The sequence below is a fragment of the Homalodisca vitripennis genome, unplaced genomic scaffold (assembly GCF_021130785.1).
Source record: "Homalodisca vitripennis isolate AUS2020 unplaced genomic scaffold, UT_GWSS_2.1 ScUCBcl_2518;HRSCAF=7376, whole genome shotgun sequence".
In the NCBI taxonomy this organism is placed as follows: Eukaryota; Metazoa; Arthropoda; class Insecta; order Hemiptera; family Cicadellidae; genus Homalodisca; species Homalodisca vitripennis.
In genome coordinates this window covers 184,605-208,037 of record NW_025778731.1, presented here as the reverse complement: position 1 = coordinate 208,037, position 23,433 = coordinate 184,605, and the positions used below count along the sequence as shown (strand labels likewise).

General features: G+C 37.0%; 1 protein-coding gene across 1 annotated transcript; it reads right to left on the bottom strand.

Moving 5' to 3' along the window:
• Positions 1-808: 808 nt before the first annotated feature.
• On the bottom strand, positions 809-23,189 carry LOC124372142 (the record flags this gene model as incomplete). The annotated part of the gene is made up of 5 exons (XM_046830507.1): positions 20,348-23,189; positions 19,505-19,834; positions 9,695-9,886; positions 1,298-1,380; positions 809-949 (listed from the first exon to the last, which is right to left on the bottom strand). Coding segments are annotated over exons 1-5 (2,958 nt in total), but the record flags the coding sequence as incomplete, so codon positions are not given.
• Between the last annotated feature and the right edge of the window lie 244 nt (positions 23,190-23,433).

Genomic DNA, 23,433 nt, shown 5'->3' with positions numbered 1-23,433 from the left:
GTCTCCTCTTAAGAAATCTGAACCCCTTTATAATTCAACATGCTTAATGTAGTTGGTCTGACTGTCACACACTTTAAACTTCATTATTCCATAGCGGGCACATTTTTTAGGCATGTATTGTATGATTGAACAGCGGTTCTTCATACCAATCAAGGATTCATCTAAGGTTAGGGACAAAATATTGTTTGAAACTTTTGTTGAGGTAGTCAAAAAGGTATCAAAACTTTGACCAATGGGTCATAACTTAGTTCTCCGCGGCGAACTTTTAAGGCCAGGTTCAAATGTAAATGGCTAAGAATCAAGAAAAATCTATTCCTAGGCATTGCTCTAGCATAGAAAGGGATAACTTGAGTAGATCTGGTATCCTAATAGGATGCCGTGTTCTTTCTGACAGATAAACCCATGTAGATCAAAATCGAGTTAAAAACTTATTTCTGTGTAGGTTACATTGATCCATTTTTGCAATCGAGAAAACTTTCTTATTTCGTTAGAGTTTCTGTTGTTAGCAATGGCTTGATTTGCACAATAGTGTGTTTCACAATATGGTTCAGTATTGCCGTAGTAAAAACAAACTGAAATATGAATCAGGTTTTGGATTTCTTGGGGGTAGATTTCCTGGGCCAATATTCCTAATCTGTAACTTACACAATGTCAATTTCAGGTTTAGGTGAGAAAACCCGTGTCCACGTCTGTTCGTTTTGCGGAGGAAGTGCAATGGGGGTTATAGGACAATTTAGCAGGGTTGTAGGCCTTGTGTTCCTACTTTGTTTTGGATTAGGCGTAGGCCTAGCGTCCGTATCCGACTCACCTTCTTCAGAGCCTGAAAGTTCATTAGGGTCCGTTTCGTACTCTTCACCACTGCCACTTGAAATATAACAAAGTGGAATGTCTGAAGGTATATCAGGAGCTTCAATGTCACTTGCATCGTTTCAAATAGATACATATTCATCTAAAACATCCCGAATTTCACTAGAATGTTCCAAAGTATTGCTACCTCCTACAGGTAACTAAAGTGTTCTAGCAGCTTAACATAGAAGGGCGGGATCGATAAGATGCAGAGAATGATAATACTTTAGAAGTACGCTGTGAGAGCCGTGACAATGGTTTAAAATACAACAGACAAAGGATCATGCATCAGTGTACAGTGCTATTTTTGTCTGAAAGAATGTTATAATAAATGGTAAATTGTTGTTTTATTTTTTTTTTCCATTTTCATAAGAAATTATTTTATGTCATTTAGAAATTAAATCCTTTTACAATAAAGTTTCTTTTCTTTGGTTTACGTTAAAATCTTTACCTTGGTTGCAGTACATCTCACATTTGGCTCACTCAGGCAGTCACTCTCTACTCCTATTTGGCTCCATATCGATAAGGCAATATCTACACAGTCGCAGTAGAAACACAAATTGCACACAGAACACTTGGCGAAACTACTATTATGGGTGAACTGATTTGAACAAACGCCACATTCACCATTCATCCTGACCGAGAGAAGGTACTTGTAAATCTATAGGCTAGGATTACGGATGCTATGCAAGCACTCTGCCCGTAGGGGGACGTCTTCCTCTGACGTTTAAAGGTTGGCGACATTTTGTATCCCGAGCTAGTGCCAGACACATCTCCAATCCTGGCACTTTCCCCTGTCTCATCCATAAATCCTACCTATTCCTAATTCCTCCCTTTTCCTGACTGGATCGTGCTATTGTTTGTGGGGAGTGCTTGAACTGCTACACTCTGAGAAGGTGTAGCAGAAGAGAGCTGATGTGAGCTTGCTCTGCCGAAGCAAACGGTAGTATGAATCCTGGTGCCAGCCACTTCGGTCCCTGGTCAGGAAGTGATTATTGGACAGAAATGTCGGAGATTTCTGTTGCCACGTGCGAGCCCGAGTAGTGCGTGAATTCCCGACTCGGTTAAACGAGATAACATCGGGCCCCGGGGAACTGGGAAGCTTTGGCTGACAGGTTACCGAGGGTATACCCGTTCCCGATGTCTCGGCCTGCACCTTTAATCACGATGCGCTGGTTCAAATATTGAATGGCTACATTAAACCCTTCTCAAGCACAAAAAAATGATAGGAGTTGTAGAAAGAGATTCTATGGATCTGGAAAAGAAGCGTGCTCTCTCTTCAGAATCTGAAGAGGAAACAAACAAACAGAGAAAAACTGCAGACAAGAAAATTAATATTCAAAATCTTCCCACCCCACTTTTTCTAGGTGAGCCCATTCCTTGTTAACAAGGCTCGAGTCGAAGTGGGCGGCTCGCCGTCTTCTGTTAGGAAGCTCCGTAATGGAAGCATCTTAGTAGAGGCTGCGAACGCTCCACAGGCTCAGAAGTTTCTCTCCATGAGATCCTTTTACGACAAAGTAGAAGTCGTTGTCCATCCTCATGAGACATTAAACTTCTGCAAAGGAATTGTAATCTGTCGCGATATGCTATGTTGCTCAATTGAAGAGTTGAAAGAAGAACTGAAAGATTGTCTTGTGACTGATGTGGTGAGAATAATGAAGGTTGAACACGGTGTACCGACACCTACACCAGGTCACATTTTGACTTTTGCCCTTCCACACCCACCAGCCACAATTAGAGCAGGATATCTTTCTCTACAAGTTCGTCCATACTTTAGAAATCCTCAGAGGTGTTATAGATGTCAACGTTTTGGACATTCAAGCAAAACTTGCAATAACCCTGAAACATGTAGTCTTTGTGGCAAAAAGTGGTCACAGTGACAAGGACTGTGCCGGTGGCGAAGAGCAGTGCGTCAACTGCAAGGGCAAGCATCCTTCAAGCTCTCGCAGCTGTAAAATATACTTAGAAGAAAAGGAAGTGCTAAAAATAGTCACTAGCGAGAAATTGTCTTTCGGCGATGCTCGTAAAGAGTATAGGAAACGACTTGGGCAAACCCCGAAGAAGGACGTATCCTATTCTCAGGCTGCCTCTGTCCCTGTGCAACCGAAACCGTGTTCTTCCTGCTCAGCTCTGGAAGGCATGGTTAGAGAACTAACCCAACAGGTTGCTGCTTTCGTACAACAACTTAGTGCCAAGACCTTCCCACGTAGTGGAGGCACTGATGTATCAGACCTTGCACCTTCTGTGTCTGTAAGACCGGCTACACCTACTCAACTCAAAGGACGAAACACTTTAAACAAGCAACAGTCTTCTGAAGGGCAGGTTGCTGCTCAATTTTTAAAAACCCCTAATGCTGGAGGTTCCAGCGTGACGGGAAAGAAAAATTTATCTCCGGAAGTACGCCAAAAACTTGTATCAGGGCTGAATCAAAAAATTGCCTCTAAAGTGGTCGAACGGTCAAAGGGTGCCAACAGAACCCCTCCCTCATACCAGTCCTCTAAATCCAGCCTAATGGAGGAGGATTTGTTTGATGACGACCTTAGACCACATTCAGAATTAGAAAAAAAGTACTGTAAATTTCAAACAAAATCAAGGAAAAACAAAATTACTTTTAAAACCTAATTTTATATGAATATTATACAATGGAATATTAACGGACTGCGAAGCCATCTGGAAGACCTGAACCTATTAGCATCAGAAATAAAACCAAATGTCATATGTATTCAGGAGACCAAGCTTCGCCGTGCATGCCAATTTTCCATCAGGGGATGGGATATCTTCCGCCATGACAACCATAATGACGGACATGCATGTGGAGGAGTTATGGTTCTCGAAAATCCTTCTCTGAATACAGTGGAGGTACCTATGAACACATCTCTACAAGTAATATGCATAAAGCTTGACATACCGTTTAAATTACATATCTGTTGTGTTTATATCCCCCCGCCACCAGAATGTCTTCCAAGAGAAGATCTATTGGACCTTATTATTCAATTGCCTCATCCTTTCGTACTTGTGAGGGATTTTAACGCCCACCATCGGTTTTGGGGCTCTACTACTTGCACTCCAAGGGGCAACATGGTTTCCAAGGTCCTTGATGATCTGAATCTTGTTTTATTGAACGATGGCTTGCCAACTTATCTTTGCCCGAGAACAGGTTCCTGGTCAGTATTAAACCTAACCGTGTGCACACCACAAATTGCTTACCGCTTCGACTGGTCAGTTTCCTCTGACCTTTACGGTAGCGACCACGCACCGGTCATAACTAAAGTTCTCGATATTCCAGGTAATGTGCCCCAAAGACCTAAATGGATGCTTGATAAGGCAGATTGGGGCAAATTTAAACAAGTTTTACAGGCACCAGATGTTTCAACATCAGTAGATATAGACTCCGCCGTCAACAATATAACTGTTGCCATTTCAAGTGCCGCTCTGGAAAGTATTCCAAAAACAACAGGAATCATAAAAGGACGAAACGTACCTTGGTGGACAGAAGAGTGTAGGATATCGCTTCGGGAGCGCAGGAAAGCCTTGCGGATATTTAATAGATCTCCGAACGAGGAAAACCTCGCACGATTTCGTCTTGCCAGAGCTAAAACTCGTCTCATATTTAAAAGATGTCGACGAAATTCGTGGAAGGAATTTACTTCCTCGATTAACCGTACCACCCCTTTATCTCTGGTGTGGAGGAGACTAAAGGCAGTTTGCGGAAAACGGCCACCTCTGCCTATTCTTGGCTTAAGGGTGAACGACATCATATTAACCTAGCCGAAAGATGTGGCAAACGCTCTCGCCTCGTCCATTTCTAACGTGTCGAGGACGACGTCCTACAGTCCTTTGTTCCAGCTATATAAAGTACAACATGAAGCACAGCCCTTAAATGACAATAACTATATAAGTCCCTTAAATTTATTGTTTTCCCTTGACGAACTAGAATCTGCTATTTCTCCCATTATAAACACAGCTCCCGGTGCTGACGACATCCACTACGCCATGTTGAGAAACCTTCCTGTAGAGGTTAAAGCGTGCCTCTTGTCCCTTTTCAATAGAATTTTTCAAGAACGCAGCTTTCCAAGTTCATGGCGTAACTCTTACGTTGTGCTATTATACAAACCTGGCCAAGACAAGTTCTCCCCTACTAGCTACAGGCCTATCTCGCTTACCAGTTGTCTTTGTAAGATACTGGAGCGGATGGTAAATCGTAGACTGGTATGGTTCCTAGAACACAATAATCTCCTGTCTCCACAGCAATGTGGCTTCCGTCAAGGCCGTTCAACTCTAGACCACCTAGTATGCCTGGAATCGTCAATTCTGAATGCTTTCCTTGAACGGAGGCAACTTGTTGCTGTATTTTTTGATATAACAAAAGCGTATGATACAGCTTGGCGTAGGGGAGTTATAAACACCCTTTCAAATTGGGGCGTCGGCGGTAATATGTTATATTTTATTAAAGGTTTTATGGATGAACGTTCTTTTAATGTAAGACTAGGAACTCATTTGTCCGACACCAAAATTCTTGAGAACGGTATACCTCAAGGGAGTGTCCTTAGCTGTACTCTCGTTGCTGTGGCCATAAACAGCATCACTTCCTGCGTCAGAGCTCCTGTCAGATGCTCTCTATTCGTAGATGACTTTGCTGTGTTTGTCCCTGCCAGGAGGCTGGCTACTGCAGAGAGGTACCTTCAGCTCACCATCCACCGTCTTGAAGATTGGAGCAACCAAACCGGGTTTTATTTTTCTCCTTCAAAGACTAAATGTATAACTTTTTCTCGACTGAGGAACGTCGCTGATCCAACTCTTAGGATAAATAGAATAATAATCCCAGCGAGTCGCTGTGTGAAATTCCTGGGGTTGTGGTTTGATTACAGACTGACGTGGGTTTCGCACATTAAAGAACTTAAAGCGAAATGCCTAAAGAGACTTAACGCGATGAGAGCTTTAAGCGGAACGAAGTCGGGTGCAGATAGAAAATGCATGCTTCAGTTTTACAAGGCATATATTCGATCTTGTATTGATTATGGATCCCAGGTTTATTCTTCTGCCAAGCCAACAGCCCTTAAAATGTTGGACTCAATCCATCACTCTGCTGTCAGATTGGCTACTGGTGCTCTTCGTAGCCCCGTTGTCAGTCTGTTAGCTGAGAGTGGTGAGCCATCCCTATCTTTCAGACGTGTTCAATTGGCTATGAACTATTTTTTTAGTTTAAAATCAAGGCAGACAATCCGGCCTTTGAGGTAGTCCTAGACACATCGCTTGCTCCCTTGTACCACAATAAGCCTAATGCCCCCGCACCATTTGGCATTAGAATCCTGTTACATCTCGCAGAAGTGGACATGAGAGCGATTGATGTTGAAGTATGTCACGAGATGGATAGGCCACCATGGACAGTCAGAACTCCCAATGTAATACTGTCGTTATTACAGTTGGACAAGCAAGACGCATCACTGTTGTCCACAAGCGCCTGTAGAGAAATTTTGACATCCTGTTCACCCTACGATGTCATCTACACGGATGGCTCAAAGAGTGAGGCAGGAACGGGTTGTGCCTTTGTCACTTCCAATAGAGAGTACAAATTCTGCCTCACTCCTGAATCTTCAATATACACAGCAGAACTAACTGCTATCTTGAAATCTTTAAATATTGTATGTCTAAGAACAAATAGGGTGGTAGTGTGCTCGGACTCGGTCTGCTGGCTATCAAGGACATGTACTCCAAACATGTCCTGGTTCGTAAGATCCGCTACGCTTTGAGCGAGATGATGTCGCGGGGTATCGAAATTACGTTACTATGGGTACCTGGACATACCGGAATACCTGGTAACGAGATCGCAGATAGGGCAGCAAAGGAGGCAATCTCTCTGACTCCATGTACTAGGCGATCAATCGCGTCCGATCTAAAGCCGATTGTAAAGTCACGACTACAACATCAGTGGAATGTATCGTGGGATCAAGTGACCAATAACAAACTTCGGCAGATTAAATACACAGTAAAGCCTTGGTCAACTGCTTACCGCACTAACCGTAGAGAGGAGGTTGTACTGTGTCGATTCCGTATCGGACACACTCGCCTCTCTCACAGTTTCCTAATGAGTCGTGGTGATCCACCGCAGTGTGCGGAGTATAACATGGCGTTAGACGTCAGCCACGTGTTGATAGACTGCCGCCTCTACGCCGGGCAGAGGAGAGCACATCATTTGCCAGGCCGGTTAGATGATTTGCTTGGTGACAAAGATGTTTTAACAAAGCTCTTTAGTTTTCTGGAGAGCACCAAATTAATGTCCAGAATATGAGTCCTATTAGTACCTGATTAGTTTTAGTAAACACTGTAACCGCTATTGTTTGGCAGGGGTGAGCCCTTTTACAGTTCACCCCTGAGTTGTTATTTAGTTTTAAGGCTTTTAACCAGCACCGCCTAAGTGCAATCTTTTAAATTTCGTTAGGAAACTTTCTGAGTTTTAATCAAGGGTAAACCCCTTTACAGTTAAAAATTTATGTGAGGTGAGAGATACCACTATCTTAATATGTATGTGTCATGTAAGGAGACGGGCACTTTTGTCCTTCTATTTATTTGTTATTAGTGAGGGGTGGGTCCCTTTACAACCTTACCTTCACTAACTTACCTGGTTTTAGCATTAGATTTTGTTATATTTATTATAGTTATTATTTATCTGACATATTTTAACTATCGGGCCCCTTTACAGCCTCTCGGTTAATTTTGTTATTTAGTTTTAGTCCTCCGTTCACTGTTGTTGTTTTTCTTATTGTCTCAATGTGATAATTTTCTTTGACACAGCGATCCGCTATTTATTCCTTGCACTGATAACGTGACACCATATTTTTAAAGTGTAGGTGTCCGTTAAACCTACGGGCATTGATAACCTGCGTGTCTTATGCCCTTATATATAAAAAAAAATAAATGCAAGCACTGTGATTCGCTCAACTGTTAGCCAGCGGAAAACTAGTAAATCGGGTAGTGGGTGTACGAAACATATTTAGAGATTACATCACTTCAAAGGAGGCATTAGGGCTTTTGCTACAGAAAAGGATTCGTGCTGGAAAACAGCTAGCTTGAAACTGAGTCGGACAGTCCTGAATAGAAAGGCTATACGTAATCTATACATTTATTAATTTTTATGCAGCTTCACACAATTTTTCAATTAGTTGTCGGGTTTATTTAAATATAAACGGATAAAGCGGATGACTCATCGTTACGGTATATCGGGATGTCCTACAAATCTGTTTCCGACCTTACTTTAGGACAGTGGAGGTACGGATCATCAAGTCATGAGACTCTGACGTCTTAGTGCGCGCACATAGGAAAATCTATGCTAAACATCATTGAAGAATTCCGTATGCACTTTCCCGACCCAGTTCGCGCTTAGATGTATCTACACTCCTTGTCCCCTACATAGATTCTGGACATCTTTTAGGGTATGAGGTGAACTTATTTACACACGTGTACAAGGACGTTTACATACTGAATAGTTGCCCCCATTCTGGCACTTGTGATATGATGTCGGATTTTATCATGTGTTCGCACTAATAAATGCGCTTTCTCGTAAACTAGTCTATCACAAAAATAGCCACACTCCCATAGGGCACATTTCTGCAGTAGTTTGCAGCTAATATATATCCTACAGGTGTATATGTGTGCAGTTCATCATGAGCACATCAATGTTAATTAATGCATAGTATATCGCACTTGTTATTTAGAAATACCTCCAGAGTATTAAATTTATTTTTAATTGACTGAATGTTAAAATGTGCAACTACCAATTACGAGTGTTTCCTGGTCTAATATACTCAAACTATACCTAGGCCTACACTGAGTTTCACTTACTTAAGTCTTAGGTATCATACATTGGTCCTGCTCCAAAAAAAGAAGAGTCACTTCTAATAGAGGGGTTTTCTGGTGAAACAGAAAGCGATTAACAAAGGCTCTCAAAGGCCAAAAGTCAACAGAAAAGATCTTTTTCCATAAATGTAGGTACACCTACCTTGTAGGAGCTTTAACCAGGTCGCCTATTTTTTAACTTAGTTATTTCATAGTTAAAATAAATAAATAATGACTTTATTTTCAAGCGAATTTCAGTATTTACAAACTGCTTTTCAAATTAACTCAGGTCAATTACATAATAAGCTGAAACAGCATAAAATAAAGTATACATAAGTGGCTACCTAATAACTTAAGTTAATTTCTTTTAACTTCCTTTTAAAACTACTTAAGGGTAGGGTTTTAACAGCAGGTGGTAGGGAATTGTATTCCTTGGGTCCAAAGTACGAGAATCCCCTCTTGCCCCTCTCCAGGTGAACCCTCGGCAGTTGCAGCATGGCGTCCTGCCGAGTATGACGTTCCCTGACCGCCGACCGCAACATCAATCTTTAGTTCAGGTACGCAGGTCTACCAGTGTCAAGAACCTTGTGGACTATGGTGACAGTTTGTTAACAAATCTCCTTAATAGTTAACACACTTGCTTTCCGGCGGTAACTTGTAATATGGTCAAATTTACGAATATTGTAAACAAACCTTACTGCACAGTTTTGGAGCCTATGAAGAATTGTAAGTTGTTCCTGACTCAAGCTGTAACCAAACACGGGAAGTGAATATTCAATTATAGGGAAAATAAGGGCCTGCACAAGTTGCAACTTTGCAGCCTCGGGAAGAATATTCTTCAGCCTGTAAAGCATCCTAAGTTTGCACATAACTCTACGATGTATCAACTCAATCTGGCTATTGAAAGTAAGCTCCGAGTCTATGCTGACTCCAAGAATCTTCAGCCTATCACACCTTAATAAATCAACAATATTGAGCGAAATATTTCCCATATCAGCATTTAAGGTCTGTTTACCAAAATGCATGACCGAGCACTTTTCAGGGTTCAGCCTGAGACCGTGATCTTCTGACCATTTACTAACTGCTAACAAATCATTTCTCAGCTGAATACAAGCCTCGTTTGCCTCTGAAAGATGGTAAGATAGCAAGAGTTGACAATCATCTGCATAGGCATGCAATGAACAGAAATTTAACTGGCTGTCCAAACCTGCAACATACAAAATAAACAGAATTGGCCCCAAACAACTCCCCTGGGGAACTCCTACAGCTTTAGGTAACCATTCTGAAAACCGACCATCAACCTTTGTCACTTGAGACCTGCCTCTCAAATACGATGATAACCACCTCAGAGACAAATCATCGAACCCGTAAAACTTCAACTTTGCTAGTAAGACATCATGATTTACCGAATCAAAGGCTTGTCTGTAGTCCAGGGCAGCTACGACACTGCACATTTTGTTATTTCTGGCCCTGCAGACTTCATCGACCATATTTAAAAGTGCAGAGCAAGTGCTGAAGCCTCTCCTGAATCCTGACTGTGTTTCGGACACGATTTTCTCATTTTCAATATATGAAATAATTTGTTCTGTCACGAACTTTTCCATCACCTTTGATATAGTTGGGAGTAAAGAAATAGGTCTAAACTGAGAGGCAGTAGAAGCATTTGGTACCTTGGGGAGCGGAAACCACGACGCTTTTCTTCCATGCCGTCGGATAACAACCATCCATCAGTGATTTATTGATAAGGTGAGTAATTACTCCAGAACAATATGGACTTAAGCCTTTCACCATATGGATGGATATACCATCTACTCCGAAAGCTGATGAAGAAATGCTGTTTATTACTTGTCTTATTTCATACTCACTCACTTGCCTAAATTTAAAATCACTCCTGGTTTCACTGTGTGAGTTATTTTTATAAAAATTAAGCATATCTGTACTTGAGGTGTTTCCTGCACCCATTTGAGCAAAGTAAGTGTTCAATACATCTGGAGTTATTTTGCAGGTATTCGTATTATCTTGACCAGTATTCATCGCTCCTTCTCTTCGCATCGCCTTCCAGAAAGCTTTAGGATTTTTCAGATCTAAATTTTTTTTGAAATAATTTTTCTTTGCAAGCATTATGGCATTGTTTAAATTATTTCTCAATTTGCAATAAGATTGCTTAATGGTGGGGCATTTTGTTTTTACATAATCGTTCCTCAATTTATTTTTCATTACGGTTAGTCTTTTTATGTAATCGTCACGCCATGGTGCTCTATCTTTAGTGACACGCTTTCTAACTAACGGAACACATATGTCAAAGATATTTATTATAACTTTTGTCAGTTTATCGGTCATTTCATTAATACACTTTAATTCTTTAATCTCGTCCCAGTTAGTGTTTGATGCAAGATCAATAAAACTCTCCATATCGAAATCTCGAAAGTTTCTATAGGCTATATACTTAGCTTCCCTTTGGCGTTAGTTGCCTTGAGCTTTCTTATTTAGGTACTGCTTCAAAGAATCACTCTTAAAACTTTCTGATGTTCTTGATACAAACAGGTGTCTGAGTTTTTCAACAACCTTCAATGTTTAGTCACTACTACTCCGTCCAATGATTAAACCAGAGGAATTTCTATTAAATTGTCTATGGTGTTACGTTTCCTATTTCTAACCTCAATTCGACTTTGCCCGGCAGTGGTTCGCCTGTCGATCGTTCTAGATTTTGAATTGCACGGAGAAGTCGCTTCCGAAAGTTGCACAGAAGAAACAAGATGCTAATGATAATATGTTTTTCCCTTCAAGTTCGATTTGTTCCTTGGTCTCGCGGTATATCCTCTGCTTGCAGTTTGTGTTTGCAGTGTTTGTCATTGAAAAATGGCCGTCCCTTGTATGTTTATCGGCTGCTGGATTAATGGCGTCAGCCGAAATCAAAATGTTATCGGATTTCTTAGATGTTTGAACATGTGAATTATTAGGACTGTTTGACTGAGAATTTCAAATCAGGTTTTGTTGAAGTTTATTTGCATATGAATCCTGCTCTTCTTCTATTAACGATGTATCCACCAATATTCCTATCCCATTCAGCTCACATTTTTTTTTTCTGTAGTTGAGTTAATTGTTTTCTCATTTCTGACTGGCTTTTAGAATAGTCAAAATTTTGCTCTGTCAAAGTATTCATGTGAAAACTTTCATCCACTCCCAAGGGAAGGTGATATAGTAGTACTACTGAGGAAACGTTCTAGCTCCTACAGTTTTACTGATATTTTTAGTAAATATCGCTTTTAGTAAATAGCCCAGCTCTTACCTTGCACAAAACTCATTTGAATTAGAAATTTCCTTAATGTCCATTGGTAATTCATTAAAATATTTTGGCCCCAAATAGAGATACGATTGTCTAAAAATTGATTTGTTTACTTTAGGCGTTTTAAAAAGTTGTTGATGCTTCTTGTTCCTTGAAATATCTGTACTGATCCTCTGTTACCACTTAATATATAAAACAGTTTCAGAGTTTTGAAAACAAATAAATGCTGTATTGGTATATTTTTTTTTTATTAATATACAAAGGAAGCTGCTTTCCCTGTATCCTTTTTTTAATAATTCTGATAAATTTATTTTGGGTCGTTCTGATGCTAATGGGTGATCCATCCATAATGCACGATGATAATTGTTAGTCACACCTTAACGTCAAGTATTTTGAAGAACTTAATTTGACATCTTTTTGTTTCAGTGTTCGACAAATTCAACCATGGAGGGGTATACCATTAAGCAGCGCTTTAAGATTGTTGAAGCATTTTACGAAAATGGACGTTCAAATCAAAATGCATGTTGAGCACTTCGTGATTTTTTGGTCACCATAATCGACCAAATGTGTCCACAATCGGGAGAATTGTGCGCAAATTTAATTAAACCGGATCAGTGGGAAATGTGAAAACCTGTGCGTGCTCGCCCAGTTCGTTCTGCGGAAAACATTGGTGTTGTTCGCGATAGTGTGGCAGAAGAGCCGTTAACCTCGACTCATCGTCGTGCGCAACAATTGAACATCTCACGAACATCACTGATGCGAATATTGCATAAAGATTTGAATTTACACGCTTACACGGTTCAATGAACTCAAGATCTGAAGCCTACTGACCATTTCAAGCGTCGTCAATATGCCGAATGGTTGGTTAAACAGATAGAAGTCAATGGTGATTTTTCAAAGAAAATTATCTTCAGCTACGAGGTACACTTTCACCTCAGTGGATTCGTAAACAAGCAGAATTGCCGCATTTGGGAAAATGATAATCCACGAGTGATTGTTGAAAAGCCATGTATCCAGAAAGAGTGACTGTTTTGGTGCGGTTTATGGGCTGGCGGCGTTATCGGGCCGTACTTCTTCGATAATGAGGTCGGCCAAGCAGTTACCGTGAATGGTGTTCGCTATCGTGAGATGATAACGGACTTCTTGTGGCCAGAAATTGAGGATAGGGACCTGGACGATATGTGGTTCCAACAGGATGGTGCCACTTGCCACACATCCAACGAAACAATGGCTCTTTTGCGCGAGAAATTTAATGGCCGTGTTATCCTTATATCATAATAAAATATATTAAGATAATTCTCTGAAAACTCTTTGTTTTATTTATAATTTACCTCGTGCATTTTAGTTGGACCACCCTTTATTTTCACTCATTGTTGCATGGGTCTGAGGAGGTTAAAAGCAGATTTTATCTTATCTTTTTGATTTCGCTGAAACTTAAGTTCGTCTCCATTTATATAGCTAAAATTTCAAATTCTCTTTGATGCGCATTCCTAATTTTCTTTTAAAAAACATTGCTCCAGCTGTTGGAAGTGCAACAAATCTTTCACCTAAACCAGCATCTTTGGACAAAAATCTATCCATTGCCTTATCTTGTAAAATTTTATCTGCAATATGCGTAGAATGTGTGTCTCTATGTGTTGCATAAAAAATATCGTGTTCCATTGCAGCTTGATCTAATTTATTTATACCAGAATCTCCTATTATCATTTTTTTCAAGCTTCGTGCCAAGTCCTAGATAATTAAGCATGGAACGTGCAATTCGAAAGGTAAATTGTTGTTAAAATCATTTAAAAGTCGACTACCTTCAATCATAATAGATAAACTTATTGCTGGTAAAATTCGTTTTAAATATTTAATTCCATCAGGTTTTTCAATCATTTCATCAAGTTTGTTCGAAATAAAATCCTTAATTGTATTAAAATTCTCTCACGTTGTGGTGTCAATTTATTATTATATCTTAAATGAAAAGAAAAAGGGTGGTTGAGAAAATAAATAAATTCTTGTTTACAAATCTGTATTACAAACTTTTTAATGAACTATAATTATTAATTTCTTTTACAATTCTTTTATTAATAATTCTCAGGGTTCTTTTAAAAATATAATGAATGCTCTATTAAAAATACAATTGTTCTGCTCTTATCTAGGGGTAGGTTCTTTCATCTGACAAAGACAATTTAAAAGAAAAGACAGCCATATATTAAATTATTTATCATGACAGTTATTGTTTGGAAGATTAAAATATTGAAAGAAAGAAATTGATATTAATTGTAAGTAAAAAAGAATGTTATGACAGAAAATTGATATTAAAGTATTTTATGAGCTTTTAAAGGAAATTTAGTACAATTTTAAGTTCATTTGATTGGGTTTGTACAGTGATCTTTGAAATAAATGTTTATATTGGAATATAAATTAAATCTCTGACCAGTTTTCTCCTTTATTGAGCGATTGGATAGCTGGGTTGTGATGAAGGGTACCCTTGACGAGTGTCTAGAAGACGGGCTCCATCCTGGTGGGTAGTTTGGTGAAATGATGAGAGTGAAGATCTGGATGTTCTATGTGCTGAAGTTCTTGAAGTTCTATTTGAAATACTTCTCTTGATGCTGGATGTCAGTTCTGGCAGATGAAGCGACGAATATGAGAGTGAAAAGTACCAAGTATAATACACTGCTTGGTGTCAATTATGATATGGTGTTCAATGTTCTCACTCAACTAATTCCCTTTGTGAAATATAAAAGGAATATTCTCGAAGCTCAGGTAAGTGTACTGTGTAATTTGATATTTTACTGGTTAAATTGAAGGTTTTTATGATAAATTTAAAAAAATGTAGTAGTCAGTACACGGAGGTCTGTCTTGTCTCAAGACCTCGAGGAGACTGGTTAAAGATGCTAACAAGATGGCTTGGGTCCGTGTGAAGCTGTTTAGATCACTGCTGGCCAATCAGAGTGGTCAGTTAACAATGGCGAACTGAGGAATTTTTCTTATTGGTCAGAGTGAGGAAGAAGGGTTTTGGGTTTGAGGTTTTAGAATTTGATTTAAATGTTCCTTTATTGCTCTTAAAATTAAAAATAATAATTTAGAAATATATCGGATTATATTAAAAGAAACGATCTTTAGGTATTCGGACAAGTTTTTTTTTTTTTAATATATAAGCATTGTTTGGTAATAGTTACTGGCTTCTCCTGTCGTACAAGTGCTTAAATATACTTATGCTAAGGTTCTAAATTATTATATTGTGGGTGTGTGTGGGCATTATTAAATTAGTATTCCTTACAAAAATCTACTATAGAAAAGTATAATTTGTTTTGTTCTTAAATCTAGAGATTATTAAATATATTATATAAGAAGTCTTATTTTAATGCATGGGCAAGTGTTTGATTTGAAAGAACATTTATTTTGGCGGTAGGATGTTACTTGAGATAGGTCAGTGGTCACTGTCCAAGATGGCTGCTATTATTACACCAAACCTCTACTGTCGATTGCTCCCTGTTAGGTTATCCCGAGCATTGAAAGAAATTATATTCAAAAATCCTTTTGTAGATGATTTTTATGATCTTGGGTGGTAATTATCTATATCCTGGGTCCTTTTCGCTATTAAATGTACTATTATTCTGGTATTGACAAATATTGTTAAACTAGGCTCTAAATTATGTTTGTTTATAATTAACTGCAGGATAATGGTATTTATTTATTTATTTATTTATTCACGGCAATACGCCAATTACAAAACTAAACACAGATTGCAGATGGCTGTCTGCAATAATAAAATAAAAGCCATCATGACTACAATTAGATTATGGATAAATATATAATAAGTAATATTAACAAGATTGTATAGTAAAAGCTAGATACTTAATGAAAATAACAAACTGGATAGATGAGTGACACTAAATACCAGAAACGAATACAATTGATTACAACATAAGATAGACAACGAAAACGTATTTAATGTCTAATAAGTGATTTTTAACATATTTTGGTGATGTTCAGAGCTATATTACATAATATTATAAGAAACTAAATAAATCTAATCTATTTGTCATTGTGTCAGGTCTAGGATTAAAATTCAATTATGGTTAGGCCATGTTGAAATTGGATAGGCTAGTTAATATTATAATTATTTTTGAATCTTCTTATTTAGGTACATGTTTTCTTATAATTAATATTGTTTTGGAATGTGTTTGCATGAAATGATGATATTATGTTGTGTCTTAACTAATAGTGGTCTTAGGCCTATATTATGTAACATGAAAATCTTAATTACTTAAAATTAACCTATGAAATTAGAAATAACTGAGAACAAATCTTAAAACTAAACAAAATCTTACATCTAACAACTTATAAATAAACTTGGTTAGTCTTTTATTTAAAAAAATGTAATAATTGCTTTCTTTTCATTGATTAATTTTTTGAATAAATTCTTGTTTTTTTTCATAAATTCTAATCCGTTCCTTAAATCCTTTGATTAATTTATTTTCGATTTGATGAAGTTTTTTTGCTACTTCTGAAGTTACATTCGCCCTTTATTTAGAAAATTTTGGAACGAGAACGTAAACGTGGAACGTAAAAATGTGAACGTAAAACATGTAAACGAGATTATCACACGTTCATATTAGAACATTTATTCAAATATTTACCATTTTTAGACTTCAAAGTTGGATTAATTGTTAAAAATCCTTAGTCTTCTTTCCAAATTTTATCACATAACTCATTAAAGTGGTTAAAACTCACGGGGTTAAGTGGGTCGAAAAACCTTCTAATTTGTTTTTGTATACTCCTGTAGGATTAACAAAAAATATTGTACATTCGATGGCATTTATGCCATATTATTGAGGCTAAACGCCTCAGTTTTAATTTAAAACATCCTCTAAAACATTTGAAATTTGAGGATAGTTGTTGTAAAGAAAAGTGTTTTGAGAGCTTTTCCATAGTGTCTAAAATGGTTGCTAAATGGTCTATCGAAAGTAAAATCTATACTGTCAAAATTTATATATTTCGTTTTGTTTACATTAACAACCATTTTGTTAGAATAAATGTAACCCAAATCATCGGGAAAAGCATAAATTTTTCCAAAAAATGGAGTGTTTAACAGATCGTTTATAAATACAAAAAAATAATTTTCTGATAAAATACACCCCTGAGGAACACCACTTAGTACTACTAAAAAACTACTAAGTTCAGTACCAACTTTTACTTGCTGGATTCTACCTTTTAAAAAAACTGCTAAACCAATTTAACGCTACTTCCCTAATTCCTAAAGATTCCGTTTTTAGCGACACCACATCATGATCTACAAGATCAAAGGCTTTTTTGAAATCTATGAAAAGGGCAGACGTTTTACACTTATTGTTCAAGCTTGGATGTATTTTATTTACAAAACCGATTGACGCGTCTTCCGTAGATTTGCATTTTGTAAACCCAAATTGATTTTGATTTTCAAAATTAAATCCACCAAGGTAACTTATTAATCTTTTTTCGTGCATTTTTCAAGAATCTTGGAAAATACTAAACCTAAGCTTATATTATCTATATTGAACAAATTAGGCTTTTTGGATAATAAAAAAACAATACTCCTTTTACATATTTCCGGGAACACTCCCAAGTCTAAAACTGAGATTTATTAATTTACTAATAAGAACAACGACGTTTTCAGCTATTTGTTTAGTTACATGCTGTAATATGTGTTAAGCATGGCTGGGGTGTACTCCACATGTCAGGATAGCAAATAATGGGCAACCTTAAGTGCTTGAGTATTGAATATATGTTTATTGACTCAAAACATCTATATGATATTTATACATTGAACACTTGTTCTTACAAGGCTGATTATTACTGGAGACTACCAGATACATTATATAGCTGAGGGATAGCGTGACTTATCCAGCACCATGATCAATAGGGCCAACAAAGACATGGCAGCACGGAGAATGACACCGGGCAGAACTCGTACAGGACTGGACCCCGACTCGAATGCGCTGATGCGAGACTGAGATGACGAGATAAGAGATGAGAAGATAGAAAGATACTAATTTTGACTAAGTTTGGGTTTATATACTGTGGTGGTGGTTCCCCTTTCCAGAGGAGGCGGAGCCTCCCCTACCGTGCCGCACCCCAGGGGTTCTGAGCCCTGATTGGCCAGTGGATATTTTGGGTCTACACGTGTGACCTCCAAGGACGGAACTGGTTTCCCACAGCCGGGCCATTAGTGGTGAGCCGACATCCCGGACACTGGTTTTTCGAATGTTATTTTTAGCTGCATGTGACCTTTCCACGTGTGGTGTCGTACTCCCTGGGAATCTTGGCTACATGTGTTTTCTAACTAAGTTAATGCCTAATCCAAACTAATCCTGTCTGCATTCCCAGACGCTCTTTATTACCCTGGGAAGAAATGTTAAAAAGGCCAATGCCCTAAAGCCTCCCAGATGTCTGTCTAATTTCCAGACTGACTTCCAATTTGGAGTAGAACGATTCATAACATATGTTATCGAATCCAGTTGATTTCTTTTTTAGACCATGAATAATGCTTCAAGTCTCGTGTGGATCGGTTTTACCGATGAATAACGAACCTATCCGTATGGAGGAAGGTTTCCATAGACTGATATGTGAAATATCATCATTTTTTGATAACCCAACAAGAAATGAATTTAACTTTTCTGATATTAATTTTGGGTCTTCTTCGAGATTTCCATCTTCTAGAATGATTTTGTTTAATCCATTTTTAACTACGTTACCAGTTATACTATTTACTATTTTCCATTGCTGGCTTACATCGCTGTTACAATTATTGTGAATTAGATATTAATAATACACATTTTTGGCTTCGTCAATATCACTTTTTAATTTGTTACTAAACCTGTTAAAATAATCCTTGAAATGTTCATCATAAAGCCTTTTTTCAATATACCATATCGTTCATTCAGAAGAAAAGTGACACAACTCAAAAAAAGTAAATTTTACAGGAGAGCGATTTGAAAATTGTGCTTTTTGTAATTAGTTTTTCGTTTAACAGAACTGCAACCTTTAATCCAAAAGTCATTTTATTATTTATATCAGTTAAATATAGGGCATTTAAATTAGCTTAATATAAACCATGAAGTTTGTGTTTATTATTTTTTTAATTATTTATTAATTTAATTTGAGTTGTGTCAATTTTCCTGTAAAACCGCTTTTCATTAAAAGGTTAACTTTGAAGATGGTAATGACACAAAAATAAGTCAACGGGTTTTTAATGACAGTTAACTTTAATTGAAACAAAAAAATCAGTTAGTTACTTAGAACTAAACCTCCAAACATCATTGGACCTATTTTAGATGTTTAGAAAAATAGTGTTTTCAAATATTAATAACAAAATACATTCATTTACTACCACTAGTTACTACCAATAGTTTGGTCTTATATAAAGTAACTAATGCAGCACTTTTTAATATTTAAAGAAGTATTTTCTAATGGAAATAAAAATCATTAACACAAACATAACATTGTTGCTAAACACAAACGTTACTGCAAAAATTTAAAGTGAGTTATAAAATGGTGCATAGCAACTTGGAATAACAAGTTTTTCAAGTAAGTATTGTAAGTCTTTTTTCTTGTTAACTGAAATTCCCAGTCTTTGCTCGTATAATTTTTTTAAAGCAACATCTGAACAATGCACAGGAAAAACCTGTTGTTTCTTCTTTGAACTTCTGGTTTTCTTCTTAGTGTGACTCTTCTTGTTGTCTCCGAATAAATCCTCGTTTTCTTCAATATCAATCTGCTGGATGAAAATTTCTTGAAAGTCAACTGTGTCATCATAAGTTGTCTTGTACTTGATTTTAAAGGGAGAATCTTTCTCAACTTTAATTATTTTGATGTCATTCATTGCAACAGTACATCCTGAAATGAAAAGATAACTGTAAAATGTTTAATTATTATCTTTTTAGATAGAATAGGATAAAAAGTTGGATTTAAAAGTTTTAGTATGTTAACAAAGTGTAGGAAATTAAAAATAATCCGTTCGAAGTAGTTAAATATGCGTTTAGAAAAAATATTTAAAACGTAAGAAAATGCAATTCTTCCATCTTGATTGCATATCTATGTGCCATAAATAACTACTCTTTAACATACATTTTTCAGATTAAATATGAAAAGGAAAGATGGTTTAAAAACGTAAAAGAAGATAGTAAGTTAAAAGATTCTTAAAAATTGTGTAAAAAGTATTAAAGTTAAATTATTGGTTTCACATGGTAAAGGCTGAGTAGGGTTAAACTATGTTTGAACCGGTTGAGATTGTTTTTGCAGTGAAATAATAGATGAAATCCCTTTATTGGTCTGCTCATCACTAGAATTATTTTATAACTCTCGTTTCATAAAAGTGTCTAAATTATATTATAACAGTAAGCAGCTTACCTGACACATTAACTGTAGAGTTACATCCAATGTTTGCCCATAGGTCTTTAAAATCCAAGAAATCTTCATGACTTAGTTCATTGACTTTATACGGATTCCCAGTTTTTTTTGCAGTTTTGATCAATGAAATGTATTGAGCCGGGTGGTAAATTGGTCCAGACTTCAGACATTTCTTAATCTGCTTCTCAATCATTGCATGTACATTGTCCCCCTCGTTTTGACTATGCCCTTTTATTAGGAAATTGTGAGTTATAGACTTAATTAGCAGTTTGTCCACTGCATATAAGTACATAGAAAACAAATACTTGTTTTTCTGTTGGCCGCTGCAATTATCAGAGTAAAATATAATTTCAATATCGTTTTCGCAATTTTTAACTTTTTCACTGAGGTATTTGTAAATGCATGTTCCAATTTCGCACGAGCCTCTGGCTCCTTCGCCTTCATGCCAAGTATAGCAGAATACGGCATCATTTTTCAGCTCACAGACAGTCAGGTTTAGCATATTTAATTTAGATTTATAATACATTAGGGACACTTCCCCCTTTGGACACTGTAATACAGCTTGAAGGTCATAACAGGCAACAATGGTGTTGACACTCACTGAGTCTTTGTCAGAATTTTTTTTCAATCGAGATAGATCTTTTTCCATAATATGCTTTTCATATTCCTCTTGCAAACTGGTCTTTCTCTCACCTTCAGCTGTCTCATATGCATGGCACAGCTCACAAAGGTCTTTTTTTGGAACAAAAAAAGAAATATTATACTCTTTGGTGAATATATCGTAATACTTTTTATAATTTCCATGAGGTTTTTGCAAGCTTTTACAATGTTCAACATAATCACGATGTAAATCACTAATTGTTTTACCACCTTCTATGAATTCTCTGGTTGTGTTTGCCCGTAGATAGTGGCTCTCAATTTTAGGAATAGATTCTATATGACGCCTGATGCCTTCATTTATTAACTTGTCTTGATCAGTTTGATGCTTATCATGTTTACCCCTCAGATCACCAGCAACAAAGCCACTTGAGGCGTCTTTCTTATCAATAACGGTTCTAATTGGTCTGTCATTGATCCCTAGGGTGTTTCTGAAAAAATCTTTGCATACACGAACTCGCTTATCAGCAACATCAAAATAAAAGGCTTGGTTTGGTTTTCTCTTATTTCCCTCTCTCTTGTACTGGTAAGTTGGTTGTATGTTCTGAATATGTGATGCTATGAAATCTCTTTGGCGGGAAAGGTCACCAAGTGCCCAATAGTTTTTGAAAATTGTTTGACGTTCATCAGGGTTTATTTTGGTTTTACACTGGATTCTACATCTATCATTGCATGGTGGTTTTATTTCCTTTTTCTCAATTAGTTTTCTGGACTTAGATGATGATTTATATTCCTCTCCAGAATTTCTCAGCTTTTTTGCTTTACATTTCAACCAGTTGTCTTTGTTTAGTGACCTTTTCTTTCCTTTTTTCTTTTGGAGATCAGTGTTATTTTGTTCCAAGAATTCAAAAACATTATCATTTTCTTCAAAGATCTCAGGCTCCTTTTCTTTAGTATTTACAACAACTTTGTTTCTTCTAGGTATGTTAAATATTTTGTTGGATATTGTTTGTTTTTTAGGGAAATTAAGGTCATTTTTTGGCTCGTAATTTGGATCCTCGTCAGAATCATCCACGTCATAATCATTTTCACTGTTAGGGTCATCTGAAAAAAGATCTCCAGTAGCTTCGTTATCGGTTTTACACTTTCGTTTGGGTCGAACATTTTCTTGGTTAGACTGAGCTGATGTCGTTGGCAAATTAAGTTTTTTAGGCACACATTCCCTGCTTTTGTTGGTATTTTGTGAAAATTCACTAACACACTGTTTTGATGTCGAAGGTTTATGATTTTCTTCACTGTGAACTTCTTTAGAAGTACATTCTTTAGGAATGACATCAACATAACCCTGAGTTTTGTCTTCAGGTTCAGCTTCCCGGGTTTGTAGGATCGTTGAGATTGGCTGGGTTTCAATGTGTTCAGTTAAAAGTTCATTTGTAGTTTGAAATATGGCTTGAACCTCATTATTTGGGGTTGTATTTGGAATTTCCTCTTCATTAATCACTGTCCACTCATTACCACATACAACACTATTATGTGAATGAGGAGTAGGCCTATAGTCTGTAGAATTGCCTTTTTGTTTGGCTAATTTTAAAATCAGGGATGTTCTATTGCTCATTCCTGAGACTTAAACTGGCTGTTGTGATGCCTTCACTAGAAAAAAATGTGTAACCTAAAAAAGTTCATAAATGAATGGCACACACAGGCAAGGCATTTTGTCTGTATGTGGCATTCATTTATGAATAAAATGTATATTGTTTACTGATAGTTTAACAAGAAAATAAATCGTAATAGTACTAACAGTGGAATATTTATAATAAATTATGAACTATTTTCGCAATACAAGTGTCACAACTCAAAATATTGCACTGTTGGTATAACATTGTGATTTAGTTTCTTGCAAAAGTTCAGAGTTGTAATGACACATCTCAAAGTCTGCCACTGTGGAGGTATAACAAAATGAAAAAAGTACAATGATTTTCAAGGAAAAGTGACACATCTCAAAATTTGGACTTGTGGATGACAAACAAAATTGAAAGTCAAAGCTATATTCAAGGAAAAGTGACACAACTCAAAATCTGTCATTATTCTAGTAAACAATATAAACATGTACTTACAAAATATTACAACCAAACAGGCACAACTCAAAAAGTGTCACTTTTGCAGAGAAATTATAGCACTTCACTCCTAGACAGTCAAGTCACAACTGAAATGTGTCAGTTTTGCTAGAAAAACATAACCTAGAATGTTCTAGAACAGTGGTTCCCAACCTTTTGTGTTTGGCGACCCACTTCCAAATGTTTTTTCACATTCGCGACCCATCCCTCACCCGTGATTTTATATATAGGGGAGAGTGGGGGAATTGTGCGCACCTAAGGGAAAATATTTTTCATATTTTTTTAATGGCTTATTTTGTGTCATCCGTTACACCAAAAGTTGAAGTGGTTATCATACTATACACTGGTGTTTTTTTGAAAATAAAATACCCTAAG